General features: G+C 35.7%; 3 protein-coding genes and 1 pseudogene across 7 annotated transcripts; 2 read left to right on the top strand and 2 right to left on the bottom strand.

Annotated features, from left to right (window-relative positions):
* Positions 1-1,675: 1,675 nt before the first annotated feature.
* LOC143558826 (uncharacterized) lies at positions 1,676-3,981 on the top strand. Its single transcript, XM_077047585.1, has 3 exons — positions 1,676-2,285; positions 2,651-3,028; positions 3,232-3,981. Exons 1-3 carry the CDS (start codon positions 1,869-1,871, stop codon positions 3,853-3,855), a joined length of 1,419 nt encoding a protein of 472 aa, XP_076903700.1. The 5' UTR covers positions 1,676-1,868; the 3' UTR covers positions 3,856-3,981.
* Positions 3,982-4,210: 229 nt separating this feature from the next.
* LOC143558824 (DNA polymerase lambda) lies at positions 4,211-9,208 on the bottom strand. 5 transcript variants are annotated; one of them, XM_077047582.1, is made up of 15 exons: positions 8,969-9,208; positions 8,537-8,661; positions 8,279-8,425; positions 7,955-8,203; positions 7,778-7,874; positions 7,563-7,693; positions 7,406-7,468; positions 7,121-7,300; positions 6,769-6,822; positions 5,603-5,691; positions 5,216-5,306; positions 5,011-5,091; positions 4,703-4,770; positions 4,524-4,608; positions 4,211-4,449 (listed from the first exon to the last, which is right to left on the bottom strand). In XM_077047582.1, the coding sequence occupies exons 2-15, from the start codon at positions 8,639-8,641 to the stop codon at positions 4,354-4,356; spliced, it is 1,536 nt and encodes a 511-aa protein (XP_076903697.1). In that variant the 5' UTR covers positions 8,642-8,661; positions 8,969-9,208; the 3' UTR covers positions 4,211-4,353. The 5 variants fall into 5 exon arrangements, with proteins under 5 accessions (XP_076903697.1, XP_076903696.1, XP_076903699.1 ...); XM_077047581.1 differs by having other exon boundaries at positions 8,537-8,655; XM_077047584.1 differs by having other exon boundaries at positions 8,279-8,422; positions 8,537-8,655.
* A 3,507-nt stretch (positions 9,209-12,715) lies between these two features.
* On the top strand, positions 12,716-14,268 carry LOC143558823 (rubisco accumulation factor 1.1, chloroplastic pseudogene; annotated as a pseudogene).
* Positions 14,269-16,133: 1,865 nt separating this feature from the next.
* On the bottom strand, positions 16,134-16,764 carry LOC143558821 (17.6 kDa class I heat shock protein-like). The gene has a single exon (XM_077047579.1). It carries the CDS (start codon positions 16,733-16,735, stop codon positions 16,271-16,273), a length of 465 nt encoding a protein of 154 aa, XP_076903694.1. The 5' UTR covers positions 16,736-16,764; the 3' UTR covers positions 16,134-16,270.
* Between the last annotated feature and the right edge of the window lie 645 nt (positions 16,765-17,409).

Here is a 17,409-nt window from a genome sequence, read left to right as displayed (position 1 = left end):
CAACCCATACCTTAACCAAATGCAATCCCTATTTCCATTACAACCACCAGATCACAATTTTGTTAAATGTTAATACCTTCCAAACACTGCTTACTTGATTTTTTTTTCCTTTGTGCTAGCTATTTATTAATTGCTAAACAACATTCTTTCTTATTAATATACTAGTTTTTATCCCTCGTATTACGGGGTTGTTTTATTATTTGTTCTAATATTTATTTATTTTTGGAATTTATATTTTTTTATTGTATGAAAGTTAATAATATAATTATGGTTTTGTGATAAATTATTTCACTAATAAATGAGATGTTATAATCCGATTTAAAAACTCTATGGTTTTGATAAGACCCAAGACCCGTTTATTTCTTTTACTATAAAATTGGTTTTTAACTATAAATAATATTTACGAAAGTTAATAATATACTTATGGTTTGATGAGACCCAAGACCCGTTTATTTTTTTTACTATAAAATTGGTTTTTTAATTTAAATAATATATATATATATATATATATATATCTTTTTTAAAATAAATAAGATATTAATTTTTAGTATATCATATTTTAAAGGATTTTTACACCAATAATTTGGTGAGAATAATTTTTAATTTAATGAGATGTTATAACTCGTTTAAGAAATATATGAGTTTGGTAAGACCCATACCAATGAATTCAGGTCAAATGCATGAGAAGCCTCCATTTAAAAATCAAGCAAATCTAGTGACTCCAAAAATGGGGGGAGCGACCACATCGCGACACGTAGGATTTTTATGTCTTCGTTTATATATATTATAGATTAAAAATCACAGATTTAAAATTTTGGACCCCTGAAAGTTAATATCTTAACATCAACCTAGGCCCGCTCAATATATGAGGTATAATAAACTATTTTAAATAGAGAAGTTTATAATTTTGGAGAGAGAAATATATTCGGTTAATTTATTTTTTTTTAATGGTCAACGAAAAACAATATATTAACAACAAACAACACAAACCAAGTTACTTTTGTATATGTAATAGTGTATATTAACAACAAACAACGAAAAGCAATATATCCGTTAAAAACCTAATAGTGTATATGTATAAAAGCTTATAGTTTTCTCTGTTGTTCTCTGGTCAAAATTAGTTTTGTAGTGAATATATATTTACCAACGAACAATTGTTCGAAGATAGTTGGTTTCGATCAATTACGTCTAGAGATAAGGTATAGTTATCCAGTCAATACTTTAACTCTCTCATTGCTAGCTAATGTGCTATAGGTTTGATTCACTAACGACAAGGAAACTAGTAAGATAGATTTTGTTATATCAATAAGCTACATAATTATTTCAATACATGGATATACACACACATCTTAATTCATTTTGTTTTAGGTTTAACTATATTAACATGTATCTGTCACAAAAAAGTTACTTGTATGTAGTAAATCGTAACAAAATTTTTAAAAGTATTAAACACATAAAAAAACCATTTTGTTATTATGAAAGTAACCATATAAATATATCAAAGGACATTTTGAAGCTTATTCAGGCAATATAATAACACTATGTTAAATATGATACATTATTTTAATGTAGTGAGTCATTTATTTTATTTATCTTATGTTAGGAAGAAAGAACAACTAGATTGGGCTTTATTTTAGTGAATCATAGCCACAAAGCGGATTTTTTTCAATAATCAAATCATACGTTGTCTGATAAAAATTTAAGTCAGATAAGCAATATCATTAATTTATTCTAATACATGTTAATTATTTACCAACATAATATTATTTTAAACATTGAACTAGCATAAAATAAAAATAAAGAGAGAGAAAAACAGTGAGCGTGCGGACACGACATAACAAAAGAGTTGGCACGTTACAAAGTGACTAATGGTCGGCTGGTCATTCTCACTGGCCTATATCTTTCCATTTGAATCCATTACACACTTCCAAGTCTTCAATACTTCAACTATCTTAATTTCTCTAAACTTAACAATGAAGACCTTATGCCCAAACCTAGACAGCGAAGACGGTCTCGAAACCGTGCTTGAGGTTCCGATACCAGAGGAAAGCTTTGACGACATCAAGATTAATCACAATGCTAATTTCCCGAATTCGGTTGCTGGAATGCTGAAATCTTGGATGAAGCCTCATTCCACTTATCAAAAACGACAGTTTTCGGACTTCGGTGGACGAAATGGTGAAATTCAACTTTTGCTTGGAGTTGTTGGAGCTCCTCTTGTCCCTCTTTCGGTGTCCTCTTCGCACCCCGCGGGTATCAACCCGGCTATTCACGATCACCCTATCGTAAGTACTGTTAATGATTCGTTTTTTTTATACTTGGATGCCTTTTAACCCAACGTTTGAATTATCTGGTCATGTCACATAAATAATGATAACTTTTCATATCATTTAAATTTAAAGTTACAACAAGGTTTTTTATGTCACGTACAACACGAAAATTTAATGCTCCAAGCAATAATTATACACAAAGAATAATAGAATTACTTAATCAAACTTAAAGCCTTATTATTTTCTTTTGTTTTTCACTTGCAACATGTACTTTTTAAAGTAAATTTAGAAAACTCGTGTCAACACAGGATTGGTAGAGAAACCGTAGTATATGTTACATATTACATGGCTAAGTATTAATTAGAATTTGATTTATGTAGGAGTCTTCAATGGCAAAATACATCGTGCAACAATACATAGCAGCGGCGGGAGGCGAAAAGGCTTTGAATTCAGTCGATAGTATGTACGCCGTGGGGAAGGTGAAGATGGTGGCGTCGGAATTCAACGCAATTGACGAAATAACCGTGAACTGCGGCGTTGGTAAAGCGTTGAAGGCCAAGAGTGTGAAGAACGATGGTGGTGAGATGGGTGGGTTTGTGTTATGGCAAAAAAGGCCGGACCTTTGGAGTTTGGAACTCGTTGTTTCCGGTTACAAGATCAGCGCTGGCAGCGACGGGAAGGTGGCATGGCGTCAGACACCGTGGTATCATTCCCATGCCTCTAGAGGCCCTCCTAGACCTCTTCGTCGTTCCTTACAGGTACTTTTTTATTTTTATCTGCATGTAGATATAATTTTAAAAAAATGTGTGATAATTAATTTCAAAGTGGGTCCTATTTCAATCAACCTAACAATAATCTGGAGTAGATCACGCACGTATTAAAGTTTCTTAGCTGTCAATTGCTTAAATTCCTTTTAATTAAAGTCGACTAAAGGCTAAAAGTCAAATCTTGATTTTGACAGGGTCTTGATCCAAAGTCAACGGCTAATTTATTCACAAATTCAATCTGTATTGGAGAGAAGACCATCAAGGGAGAAGACTGCTTCGTGTTAAAGCTTGAAGCAGAGCCTTCAAGTCTTAAAACACGAAGCAGTAACAATGTGCAAATAATGAAGCACACATTATGGGGCTATTTTAGTCAAAGAACTGGTCTTTTGTACCAACTTAAAGACACTCATTTAATAAGAATAAAAGCCCCTGGAAGTGATAATGTGTTTTGGGAAACAACCATGGAGTCACTAATCCAAGATTACCGCACCATCGATGGTGTTAACATCGCGCACGGTGGTCAAACAATTGTTTCGTTGTTTAGATTCGGGGAGGATCCGGATAGTCATTCGGAGACGAAAATGGAAGAGGTTTGGACTATTGAGGAAGTTGATTTTAACATAAAAGGTCTTTCAATGGACTGTTTTTTGCCACCCAGTGATTTGAAAAAGGAGGATGATCAACCGATAGTTCGTACCAAGAGTGGTGACAAGTTTACTGGAAGTGCTAGGTTACCGTTCAAGAGCCGAGGAAATGGCCCGAGGTTTGGTGTTTCGAAGATTGTGGCGATCGATTCCAATAATTTTGGGGAGCTGTGACATAATTGTTTTGTTTTGTTGTCATGTTTTGTACATATAATGTTGTACAAGGTTGTATGGCATTTGTAGGTAGGTAAACGTTTGAGCTGTATGTGCTCTTAGATGATCTAATAGAGATTGTTAGTAGGTTTTATCATATACTTGAATGTTTAGTGACTTCATTACATTGTTTACATTGTTGAATAATGATTATTTAGGTTACAAGAAGTCATTTGTGCCTATGTGAAATTTTACGGTTGGGTGTAATCAACTTACAGATGATAAATAAGTTGGGTCCGACCGTTAGAATCAAGGGGTGTAAACGATTCAAGCCGTTTGTGGGTTATTCGAGGCCAGTTTGCTAAAAACTTTAATAAAAGCTTAGCTTAAACGATTCAAGCTTAAACTTCAATCCCATAAAACCAAACGAAACTGTAAAACTACAAAGTTACTTAACTTCTAAAATAACCATTATATACAAACACAAACATTCCCCTTCCTATTTACATAACATGCCTGTCAAATATTGCGTTCGTGCGGTTCAAGCCACGGAAATCCAAGAAAGTCAAACACTTCCTTCTCTGAGTCAAACTTCAAACTTGTGCTACCACTGACCTGCACAAATTGTAAAATCAGCCAGCCATTAGGAATAAACCCGACTTCTCGTTTGCTATTATTACTATTATCACCCTTTTTCCACTAGATCCATGAGTTGCAGGAAAAAGCCCGTTATCGTCCAGTCGGAACCCTTTGGATTCTGCAAGTATTCTCATTCTGCAATAAAGGCTTCAATTTAGAATCATTTACAAGCCGACATTATAAGCCATAATGATTAAAACTGCAAAAAATACATATAAAACCGAAATACCTTCTGTTCACCACATCGTTCCCTGTCCAATGTATTAGCCCAAATGGGTATATATCCTTTGGGTAAACCTAAAAATGAAAACCGAGTCATGTACATATAAAACAATATTTCAGATTGTTTTGAAATACATAAAAATCTCATAAAAGCGTGTGTAACACAACACATTGCCAAAAAGGGAACCAACATTGTGAAAGTCTTTTATAAGTAACTAGTTAAGGCTATTAAGTATTAACTGATAGACGCATCAAATTAATATTATGAACCATTAACTATTCATTTTTTAATAGTTGGAAGTATGAGCATTATACCTTCAAATCAATACGATGGCGGAGCTCGCGACCAGGATATGTGCAAAGACCAAAGTATGTATCAACCCCGGAATCAGTACCCTGCACAGCTGATAAAACTTAGGAAATATAATCATCTTCCACCATACTATAAATCATAGATAAAAACAAGCAATAAACAAAGATAAATTCATACATACATATATATTATACATTTCATACTTACCTGCTCGCTGTGAATACTGAAAACCAAATCCTCTCTTAAAAAGTTCATATCTTTCAAATGATTTACATACTTGGATAGAAAACCTATATGGCTGTAAAACAAATCCATTCAGTTCTGAAGACCATGAACAGTAAAGTTAATTAAAAAGAAAAAAATATATATATTAATATTTTTTAGTTTAGCTCGAACAAACCCAAAGACAGCATCATTTTAAAAGTAAACCAACTGAAAAAATTATTGTTTATAATAACTTTACATCCAACATACACATTGAAATTGTAATTTATATCAGTTTAACTTAAAGCTTTCAATTTAAAATCGAACAGGAAATGGTTTCTCAATGCAATTTTTATAAAAGCTAAAAAAGTATTAGTTTAGATATATGACCTTTTTCCATCAGGATGTGTAATTATAATGTCCATATCCCCACAAGTAGCCTTTCCACGTCTAAATGAGCCTCCACACACAACACTCACCTGCGGTAAAAGTTGATCACAACATTATTAGGAAATAAATTCAGAAATAGGATGTGAAAGAAACTACACCATCACTGACTGAGCTTTATGAACAAGAATAACCTTAACCCTAATTACTTGGTTATACCAATGAACTGAATAAACGATAATTAACTGAACTCGTTACATGGCCTAACAATGTTTTCAGATAAAGTCAGAACTTAATATAATCTTATGTGATTATTGGTTGGTTGGTCTTCTATTAAAGGATATTTGTGATTCCTTTGTTAACTTAATTTTGCTTACACATATGAACTTAAAGATATTTTGGTCTGGCCACCCAAGTTTTGCACACCCAATTAACATGTAATAAGCACAAGATAAATAAAAAAACTAACTTTTGATTTTCAGATAGAGCCAAATCATGCCACAAAAACTTTGTAATGATAAAAATCACAAAAATGAGAATTTGCAACTGTTTATGTTTATAATTTGAAACATGATAAGAGAAGCTTCACAATGAGGAGCATTACAAGAGTTGAAGTGCCTTACATAATTTACTTTTCAGAGTTAAAGTAGACTAGATCCATATCTAATATAGATATATATGATTTATTGATGTAGGATTATAATTTGAAAGCTATCATTTCAAAATTATATATCTAATATCAATGCTTGCTACCAGATAATGATAAAAATAATTTACTTTTCAGAGTTAAAGTAGACTATATCCAAAAGAAGAACATCAAAATTTTCATGGGGTTATAGATATATATGATTTATTGATGTAGGATTACTCATCCAAAAACGGAACCCTACAGACCTTAAAACAAGTTAAAACAACAATCAGACTAATGACAAAGTGTCTAATGCGAATCACTTTATTTCTTTATGAACTTTAACACGCTATTTCGAATCATGGTTTATTCATTTTAAGTTGTTCTCGGTTCTCTCTTGGCTATCTCAGAAAGCCAAGATATTCCTTCAGTTAACATTTTAAACTTGAAAAATAATCACTAATATCCAGTGACAAATTAAAGCATAAGACACGTTTTAAGCATAATGATCGTAGATATAATTTAAAGAAAGAATACTTACTCCAGGTAAAACATCTTCTGCAGCTCTCTGTAGCAAGTGTTCCATCTCTTGTACCTATTATATAATATCAAATAAAGTTCATATTATTAACCTTTTCTAGGAGTGCCACTTTTCAACTGTTTAAACAAGAACTCATCTTAAAAAACGAAAGGTCACGACTCACCAAAAATGCAGTTTTAATTCATAAAACCTCCTAAATCATATTTATCAAAATATCATATCATTATTAAAATTATATACTGCACACATTAATTAGTTTCAAAATTCAACAAATTTGAAGATAATATTTCATTTTGCCACATCTATGTTCTTTGAATATGCAGGAAAAAAATAAAAACCTTAGAATCCAGACCTCCTGACGTGGTATCCTTGTTCTGATGTCTTCAAAATATTTCAATCCTAACCGTTGTGAATTTGTGAGTGTGGCGTCATCTTTCAAATCATCCAGACTCCTGTGTCCTTTTTCATAAAGTTTCAGTGCCGTAGCGGGACCCACCCCCCATACTTCCCCAAACAAGCTAATTGTCCGTACCTGAAAGACATACAACCAATCAGTTACTTTATTTTCATAGTCTAAATTTAACGATTCATGATTGCAATATTATATAAATCTTGATATTTGTTATGTAAAACACACCTTTTCATCACTCTCAAAGTGTTCCAACTTGGACAGTTTCCCAGTCGTCATGATCTCATGTATCTATAATAGCAAACCTAATTTCACGTTAACTATGCATACTGAAGATAAAATGTCCAAAAGATAATGCAATGTTTTATGAATAATGTCTACTCACATGATCCTGCATTGACTTTCCAATAGCGGGTAAGTCTCTGACTTGGTCAACACTTTCAATTTTAAACGGTAACCTTTCAATAACAGGAATTGCCTTGTAATAGCTGAAGGACCGCCGATCATCACCCAAAGCTGACAAATTTATTAAAATACGAAAGTGAATCTAAAACAACTCATTATGAATGTGTAGAATGGTATGGTTAATAATAAATTTACCTCTATAAATATTAATCAGCTTGCCAAATATTTCAGTAATATTTCGATTTAAATCAGGAGGATGATAAGGCAATGAACTATCATCTTGTGCACTAATCTGAGTATAAAAAAAAGAAATATATATCAGACACACCATTGAGACATATAACTATACAAGTCAGTAACAAAAGGTCTTACAGAACTATGTTGACCATCAGTGGTGAGTTGACTAATGCTTGAAGGGCTTTCGGGCGATGAGTTGTCCTTAGAAGTGTCTGACTTGTTGGGTGAGGCTTTCAGCTTTTTATGAGGGTGTAACTGAGATTTTGAAGGTTCAACAGGGTTCTCATTAGGTGTGTTTTGGCCTGCAGTTAACTTGTAGGAGTCTTGGTTGAGTTTCTCGCCTAGTCTCAAACTGTCCTCTATCCATTGATTAAGAAGAATGGCCTGAATAATATAATATTATTACAGAAAATCATCAATCACCACATACTGGAACATGCAACACTATCGATTACCTACCCCTTTGAAGCGGTGTAATATTTTGGGAGGGAATTTGTGGTGAAGGGAGTCGGAATCGGTTGCGAAAACGTGAGTCACATTCCCAGACAGAGTTTCTTCTTCTTGTATGGTTGCTCCCATCTGCACTAGCTTTTGCTTCCATATCTTCTTATTAGTTCACCACCACATGGAATAATAATAATAATTCAATCATACATATATACAAACAAACAGCCTGCCTGCCTAGAATTAAATTATTAATTAATGCGTATAAGCAACCTGCAGGCGACGTTTCTGGACGCCGTTATCAACGAGGAAGACGACCATTCCGGAGAATATTCCATCAGGATCCAACGGTGGTGGACAACGCTTTCTGCTTCCCATTACTATTACTGTTACTGTTACTACCAAATCAAATCAAATCAACAAGGAAACAAACAGTATATATACAAATGGTAAAATGCTTAAAATATCTCTATCTCTACTAATTATAAAGCACCGGTCAAGGACCTCTAACTTGTTGCTACAAGTACAACTTCTATAGCATCAATTTTTGAAATTTAAGGGTTATATTTGTCTAACAAAATAACAAATCTATAGCTAACAGAATAACAAACTTATAACAATGTATAACTACCAAAGTAATAAAATTATAACAAATAGGGTCTGAAATAAAGTTGAGGAGAGATTGAAAGTGAATAACCAGTTAACCAGCAATGTCTGATGTGAAATGTTAATTGTATGGAAGTCGGTAGTAGTCGTCTGAATCGTAGTCCAATCGTCCACCGGTGAAGTTCGCTAACAGCCGTATACCGGCGAGAGATATGTTGTAGATCGATGGCCACGACCACCGTACACCGGCGAGTGATACGGCATACGTCAACGATTGACTGATATCTGTTAGGTGGATGAATGCTCAATCTGGTCTTGTGTATTGGGACCTGTGATTTTGTTTTCACTTTGGATGCAGGGTTTCCAAACTAATTTACTATTTACGTTTTAGTATAACAAATAATTATAAATAAATCAATTTTGAAATTTCCGATATTGGATATCCGAAAATTTGTAAAATCACTGTCCGAATCCGAATTCGAAAATTCAAATATCCAAAATTTCAAAATTATTTATTTTTAATTATTTGTTATATTAAAACATATATACTAAATTACTTTGGATCCGGATAGCCATTTGGAAACAAAAATGGAAGAGGTTTGTATCATTGAGGTAGTTGATTTTAACATAAAAGATCTTTCAATAGACTGTTTTTTGCCACCAAGTGATTTGAAAAAGGAGGATGATTAACCGATAGTTCGTACCAAGAGCGGTGTCAAGATTACTGGAAGTGTTAGGTTACCGTTCAAGAGCCGAGGAATGGCCCGAGGTTTGGTGTTTCGAAGATTGTGGCAATCGATTCCAATAATTTTGGGGATTTGTGACATAATTGTTTTGTTTTGTTTTGTTTTGTTGTCATCTTTTGTACATATATTGCTGTACAAGGTTGTATGACATTTGTATGTAGGTAAACGTTTGAGCTTGTATGTGCTCTTAGAACGATCTAATAGATATTGTTAGTAGGTTTTATGATATACTTGAATGCTTAGTGACTTAATTATGTTATTTATATTGTTGAATAATGATTATTGAAGTTACAAAAAGTCGTTTGTGTCTATGTGAAATTTTAAGGTTGGGTTTAATCAACTTAGACATCAATAAGTTGGGTCCAACCATTAGAATCTTGGGGTGTAAGCGATTCAAGCTGTTTGTGGTTTATTCGAGACCAGTTTGTTAAAAACTTTAATAAAAGCCAAGCTTAAATGAGCTCGAGTCCAATCTTGAACTTTACTTATTGAACTCGAATTGACTCGTGGGTCTAAATGAGCCCATTATACGGGCTTTGCCCCAATGGTAAAAGGAGAATCCTCTTTGGGTGGGCACCCAGGTTCGAGTTCTGAGTAGGGAGTGTAATATTTGGGAGGTAAAATTGTAAATAAAGGAAATACTTGGTTTTTAAAAAAATACGTATGGTATATATTTTTACATTAGTATTATATATAACAAAGTATAATGTATTATGGGGGAATGTGCACTCATGGGTACTTTCGATGCACCGGCTAATACTACATTGTCACCTCATTTCTACACTCAAATAGTACAAACCATAAAATCAATAGCAGCACCTACCTACAAATACCAAATAATTTTTTTTATTATTATTTTTTAAATTGGTTGTTAAAAGTTAAAAGGAAAATGGTTTGGGTTTATGTAGCAAAGGTTTACCATATGGGTTTGAAGCCATGCATGGGTAAATATGTGGCGACAATGTTGCTACATGAGTTTGAAGTTTGTCATGGATTGCTCTGTCACCTTAGGTTAGAAATATGAAGCATATATAAGCAAAGCTTGAGACCGGAAAATTAGGTTGGCACTAGTCAAGTTTATATGATAAACTTTGTTGGTCCCATATCTCCAAGGCTTATGACCAAGTTGGGTTGAAGTTCACCTGTTATGAGACGTAGAATACAAACAATACTAGAAAAAAAATGTTTGCTTTAAAGGTAAATTCGATAAAAAAAAATTCAATGACTAAAGTGAAGGGCTAGTCTTAGGAGGCATCGATTAGCACCCTCGGTTGCCTGGAATCCAGCTAATATGTCTCTACTATAATAAGAGTTTTTCGTTTTGTCATGCCATAGACTTATCGGTCTAGAGAGCGACAAACACTCTCGACTAGTGGTGTGAAGAGGTAGGTCCCAGCAGAACCCAGTTGGTCCCGCAAGACTCACCTTGAACAGGGACGTCGGCGCAAAGACCATCTGCTCCCGCAGGACCCACCATGCTCATAGAACCTTACGCGCAGTACGCAAGCTGTACACGCAGGGAAAGCCTCCCAATGGTGAAGTACCCCGCCTGTTCCCGCAGTTGCGGATACAAGCCATCAGGGAAGGCTACCCGCAGACAGCAGGGCTACACGCACAAGACAATAGATACTTCAGTAGTCACATGAAGGAATGAGCAAGGCAGGAACAATCCCGCCTAAATGAGCCAGTCTGTATGATTCTGAAAGATCTTTTGTACTATACCTACCAAGGTATGGATAGGACAGACGATCTGACCAGAACAACCCATGAGCCAATCACAGGGTGACAGCTCACCGACAACAGTGCGAGGAGGAACACCCTCTAGTACTGTTTGTCACTATTAGCCGCTGCCTACTCACCAACCCTTACTGTGGGACATGCGCAGCCTACAGTTGGTGGAATAGTGTTACTATTGGCCGTAACCTTTTCACCAACCAGCATGGCCTGCGTACAATCCACAGTAGGTGGGACGTGCATAATCTACAGTTGGTGGAATAGTGCAGCCGACTTTGTCACTGTTGGCCGTAACCTACCCACCAACCAGTATGGCCTGTGCATAGTCCACTGTTGGTAGAACAGGAATACTATTCAGCCGGCTGTACCTGCTTGGAAACCTACCTTCGGCTATAAATACTCCAACATCTTGGAATGGTAAGATCATCTGCTACCCAGTTATCTAGCAATCTCTTAATATACACTTATATTCAGAGCAATCTAGTCTGATTCTCACGCCGGAGGGTGGTCACAAGGAGGAACCCCCCCTTCTCAGTGACGAGCTTACGGTGTTTGTTTTGCAGGTCTCCTGAAGAACAGCCTTCTCAGTTAGACCTCATCCGTGGGAAACATTACTTAACCCCCAGATTATCTATAATCTGTCCAGATTATCTATAATCTGTCCAGGGTTCACTTAGTGTTTCTTCATGGTGCGTTACCATTTTGGCCTTGAACAACTAAAGGTGTCAAATTTATGACACCCAATCTGCTTGCCTTGTAACAAGGATCGCCGTTTTCTTTCCTCATTGACTCATCTAGAGAGCTATATGAGTGTTTTGCTTTCTCTGTGTAAATGTATGTAGGCATGTTCACTTTTAACAATTCACTAATGACGTCCCAAGCGTGGCCCGGGCGATCGTTAAACATCTAGTATGTCACAATAGACTATTACCCAAACCACACTATTATACGGTAAGTCTAATTTGTCAAAGTTAACCTAATAACAATCGATTAACATTCTAAACAAAGGTACGTGTAGATGATTCAAACATAAACTTCTTGTGTTTCTACATATAGAAATCAAAATTCTTAGAACCAAATCATTTATTGAAACTAAAACCTTTTTAAATTATGGTATAAAGACTTTGCCAAGTTTGAGTTGACATTCTACCCAAGTTGGGTGATTTTGTGCCTCCTTTTTTTAGTTTAATAGAATAGAATCTCTTAACAAATGATACTCTATCAAGTAAAAGGGCAATATTGTCATTGTTGAAATCAAGTTAGAGTGACGTTATCTACAACAGGTAAACACACTGAAACCCAACAGGATAACGTTTACTTCAACCTCCCAATTCCATCCATCATCATCATCATCATCATCATCATCACCATGCTCTCCTTCACTCTAAACCCCTCACCACCCACCACCCTCCACACCCCATTCCTACCACCCACCCATCCCTTAATCCACCACCACAAACCCCACCACCGCACCTCCATCTCCGCCATCATCCTCCCATCCTCATCATCCTCCCAACCACAACAAAAACAACTCTACCAACCCTTCCGTCCACCACCATCCGAAACACCCATCCCACCCAAATACCGCAACCTCGACATCACCCAACGCTTAGACGTCCTCACCAACCGCCTCGGCTTATGGTACGAGTACGCACCACTTATTCCACCACTCATCCAAGACGGCTTTGACCCATCAACCCTTGAGGAAATCACCGGCATCCCAGGTGCTGAGCAAAACGTACTTGTCGTTGGTGCTCAAGTCAGAGAGTCTTTTGTTCAGTCAGGTGTAGATGAAACAACCCTTGAGTTCTTTGACAAAGGTGGTGCTGAGTTGTTGTATGAGATTCGCTTGTTGACTAATAGACAACGAGCTGATGCCGCTAAGTACATACTTGAGAATAAGTTTGACCCGGCTAATGCGGAAACACTCGCTAGGTCGATTAAGGATTACCCGAGAAGACAAGGCGATCGCGGCCGGGAGATGTTTGATTATACCATCCCTGCTGATTGTTTAGCTTTTATGTATTATTGGCAAGCGCTCGAGTATCGAGAAGCCGAGTTAAAGGTTCCTGCATTGGAGAAGGCGTTTTCGGTTGCGGTTTCGGATAAGGCGAAGGAATGGATTGGGAAGGAATTGGATGGGAAAAACGAAGGCGAAGGCGAGGGTCGGGGACGGGTTGGTGGGGTTATCGATGGGGTTAAGGTCCCGGTTGTGAGGTTAAATTTGGGGGAAATTGCGGAGGCAAATGTGGTGGCGGTTTTGCCGGTTTGTGTAGCGGAGGATAAGCGAAAAGGGGTGGAGGACGCGCCATGGGAGTATAAGGGTAAAGGCGATTTCGGCATTGTGGAAGGGGATAAAGGGTGGAATAGATGGGTGGTGTTGCCTGCGTGGGACCCGGTGTTTAGGGTGAAGGAAGGGGGTGTGATTGTGGCGTTTCCGAATGCTCGGGGTTTGCCGTGGAGGGTGAATAGGTGGTATAAGGACGAGTCGATATTGGTGATGGTGGACCGGGGGCGGAAAGAGGTGGTTGATGATATTGGGTTCTATTTGGTGGTGATTGATGATGAGTTGAAGGTTGAAAGAGGATTGACATTGAAGGAGAAAGGTTTTGAAGAGAGTCTTGGAAGTGTGGTTATTGTTGTTAGGCCACCTAAAGAGAGTAATGATGAATTGGATGAACAGGATTGGGATTAAAACGTTAGAGCATATTTTGATGATTGGCTTTGGTTCTTTTTAAGGATGTTTTTGTCACCGGGATACTCGGAGGTTAGTATGTTGTATGTGTATTGAGTCATGTTTGTGCATCTATAATCAACATGTTCCTAAAACAATACATAGTGCCTTACAATATTCATTTCAACCAGCAACATTACATTTCAAATTGTGCTTCAACATAAAGATTTTTTATATTTTTGTTTTTGTTTTCGCAATAATTCTACTAGGAACGAATCGCACAAATGAAATATGTGATGGTTAATGTTGATCGATTGGAGAAGGAACTAAATGCAAATAAATCGAGTTTGAATGTAGGTATGATGGGACTTGGGAGATGTAAATTAACCATGTTATCATGATAATTAATAACATAGACATTGACTTATTAAAACTGTAAATGTATCAAATCCTCGTATTTGTAAATTTTGCGCAACATGTTTCAACTTGACACTTGACGTTAAAGAAAGATATAACCTTGACACTACATATTTGGCACAACAAATCACCTTGGCAGCGTAACATATTACATCTGCACCACCTCGACGTAGTGTGTGGACACATGTCCTGCTGGGATTGGCCGAATCACATACTCAGACTATCATCGCCGCCACAATCCCATAGTCGCCACCATCAAGTAGCCAACACTAATTGTTTACAGTCAAATACATTACAAATTGAATTTTAACTTCATATCCTTTTGTGATAGATTCCACTTTGACTGTTATCAATCAAATGCATTACAAACTAAATTTTATGATAAGCTTACTACTTTTAAAATTTCGTATCTTTATTATTTTATATTCGAATTCCTTAAAGCGTTCATACAATTCCTTACGAAAAAAGAAGAAAAAAAAAGGTTTCGTAAAACAAACTTCTTAAATTTTGAAACTTGTTCATACCCAATAGTTTTATTAAAGTAGCGGGGAGATCGTAACTCTACACTTGAGAAAAGTTAAAATACAAAAAAAGACAAAAATAAGAACTGTAAAAAGAATTTATAGCAAAAAAAAACCCTCTTGAAAAACATAACTCAAAATATAAATAAAAAATGAAAAATTTTAAAAACTAAAATGTTTTCCCCGTCATTCTCATTCCAAAAAGAAAAAAAAAAGATAAAAAAAAAAGAATGACGAAAAGACACAATGCCGACAAGAAAGACATAATGACGAAAATAAACAACAAACACAATGATAAATAAAAAAAGCCACGACAGATCATAAATATAACACAATACCGAACAAAATATAACACAATATAGAGAAAGAAAAAGGCACGATATCAACTTATAGAAAAAATACACAACCAACGACGATAATACAAAATACAATGATGATAAAAAGAGACAATGATCTTTTTTCCTCAACGTTGTGTTTTTTTTAAACAAGGAAGACGGTGAGAACATTTTTGTCTTTTTTTAATTTTTTTTATTTTGTATTAAATTTTGAGTTATGATTTCTTTATTAATTTTTTAAAGTACTTTTACTACAAATCGTATAATTCTTGGTTTTGTCTATTTTATAAAATAACTTAATCCTTCTACATCTATCTCGAAGCTTGAAGAAATAGATATTTATCGTAGCCATACTGAGGAGTGAGAACTAGAGAGTAGGGAAGAGTGAGTTGGACTTTCAAATTATTTATTTTCATCTTGTTTGTTATATAGGCCCAACAGAGCAATAGAGAATTTCTAATTCACACGCCTTGCTAAATAAGTGTGTAACCACTAACCACCTATAAATATTATTATTCGAATTATAAAGAATGTTCGAAAATCATTCCATTCGGATTCATCGTATGTTATTCCTCGTTCCTAGTACTTATTTGATATTTTAATTACAAGTTTTAAGATTCCTATGTAGTAACTTCTTTATTCAATTCTATATATTTTTTTATAAAACTTATAAAAACTTAACTATATCTATTATTACACTGTATTATATATGTTTAGTTAGATTTATAACATAACATTTATTAAAACAATTATTTTCTTGCATCTTATAATTTATTAATTGAGCAGCTTTTAATATAATTCTTCTTCATTCATTTTGGTACAATATAATCCACATCTTTACATAATAATAACACCACAACCTTTTATTCAAGCAAACATGCAAATAAACATAAACATAAGCATAAACAAACAAACCACACCTCAAAAACACCACATTATTTCAAACCACCATCATACAAAACCACCACAAACCCCTAGCCGGAGATATCAATAGCCTTCACCTCAGGCTTCTTCTCCTCCACCTTGGGCACAGTCACCGTCAACACACCGTTCTCCATCGTCGCCTTAACGTCCTCCATCTTCGCATTCTCAGGCAACCTAAACCGCCTCAAAAACTTGCCACTACTCCTCTCAACCCTATGCCACGTGTCGTTCTTCTCCTCTTGCTCCTTACTCCTCTCTCCACTTATTTGCAACACCCTCCCATCTTCAACCTCCACCTTCACCTCTTCCTTTTTAAGCCCTGGCAAGTCCGCCTTGAACACGTGAGCCTCCGGTGTCTCTTTCCAGTCGATTCGGGCATTCGCGATTGCTGCGGTTTCCCGTGAGGGTTCACTGAGGCTGCTGGAGAGCCCGTGGAAAGGGTCCCAGACGTCGAGGGAGAATGGGTCGAATATGTTGCTTCTGCTGCCGGTGAAAAAGCTTGGAATGATAGACATGGTACTAGAAAATTAATGTGATCTAAGATTTAAGACTACTTGGTTTTGCTTGTGAATGAATACGTGTGAGTGAGAGGATAGAGAGGACGAGTGTTATTTATAGCTGAGAAGTGATGAGGTGGCTGCTACTGGAAATTGCCAACGCGATTTCTATAAACTTCTATAGCTCTCTGGATAGACAGAGAAGTGAAGCACCTTTATGTAATATTATTATTATATATAAACTTGAGTAGAGTGCCCTCGGCCGGCTGAACGTCCTCAAATGCCTAAAACTAACTAAAATGTTGAGACATTTTTCTTTTCTTTTTTTATGCGTATAGCGTTAGAAAGTAAACAAGAATTATGAAATAATGATGATATGCAGTGATAATTTATATGAAACAATCCTTCTTAGCTTGTGGCCCATTAATGAGTTACTAATTCTAAAATAACTATACTTCCAAAATCTCATAATATGTAACTCTTTTTTAAGATTGAGGCCCTATAAAACTGGAGGCCTAAAGTCATCGCCTCATTTAACTTACCCACGAGACGGCCCTGAGAGTGCCATTTTCATCTTTATAATTTGACAAATAATAATGTGAATTTATACTAAAAAAGTTTATTTATTTTTATATGTACCATTCGCATTTCCTAGTTCTTGTTAATCCAAATCACTAACCCCGTTATATTTA

The sequence above is a fragment of the Bidens hawaiensis genome, unplaced genomic scaffold (assembly GCF_021521415.1).
Source record: "Bidens hawaiensis isolate Kalapana, Puna unplaced genomic scaffold, B.hawaiensis_p1.1 tig00019660_1, whole genome shotgun sequence".
Classification (NCBI taxonomy): Eukaryota; Viridiplantae; Streptophyta; class Magnoliopsida; order Asterales; family Asteraceae; genus Bidens; species Bidens hawaiensis.
This window is presented reverse-complemented; position numbering and strand designations above follow the sequence as displayed.

Coding starts and splice junctions, on each gene's coding strand:
- LOC143558821 (XM_077047579.1), bottom strand. CDS start 16,735: ATGTCTATCATTCCAAGCTTTTTCACCGGCAGCAGAAGCAACATATTC.
- LOC143558826 (XM_077047585.1), top strand. CDS start 1,869: ATGGTCGGCTGGTCATTCTCACTGGCCTATATCTTTCCATTTGAATCC. Junction 2,286..2,650: donor CTATTCACGATCACCCTATC/GTAAGTACTGTT, acceptor TGATTTATGTAG/GAGTCTTCAATGGCAAAATA. Junction 3,029..3,231: donor CTCTTCGTCGTTCCTTACAG/GTACTTTTTTAT, acceptor TGATTTTGACAG/GGTCTTGATCCAAAGTCAAC.
- LOC143558824 (XM_077047582.1), bottom strand. CDS start 8,641: ATGGGAAGCAGAAAGCGTTGTCCACCACCGTTGGATCCTGATGGAATA. Junction 5,092..5,215: donor TCAGTATTCACAGCGAGCAG/GTAAGTATGAAA, acceptor TCAGCTGTGCAG/GGTACTGATTCCGGGGTTGA. Junction 4,450..4,523: donor ATGGATCTAGTGGAAAAAGG/GTGATAATAGTA, acceptor CAATTTGTGCAG/GTCAGTGGTAGCACAAGTTT.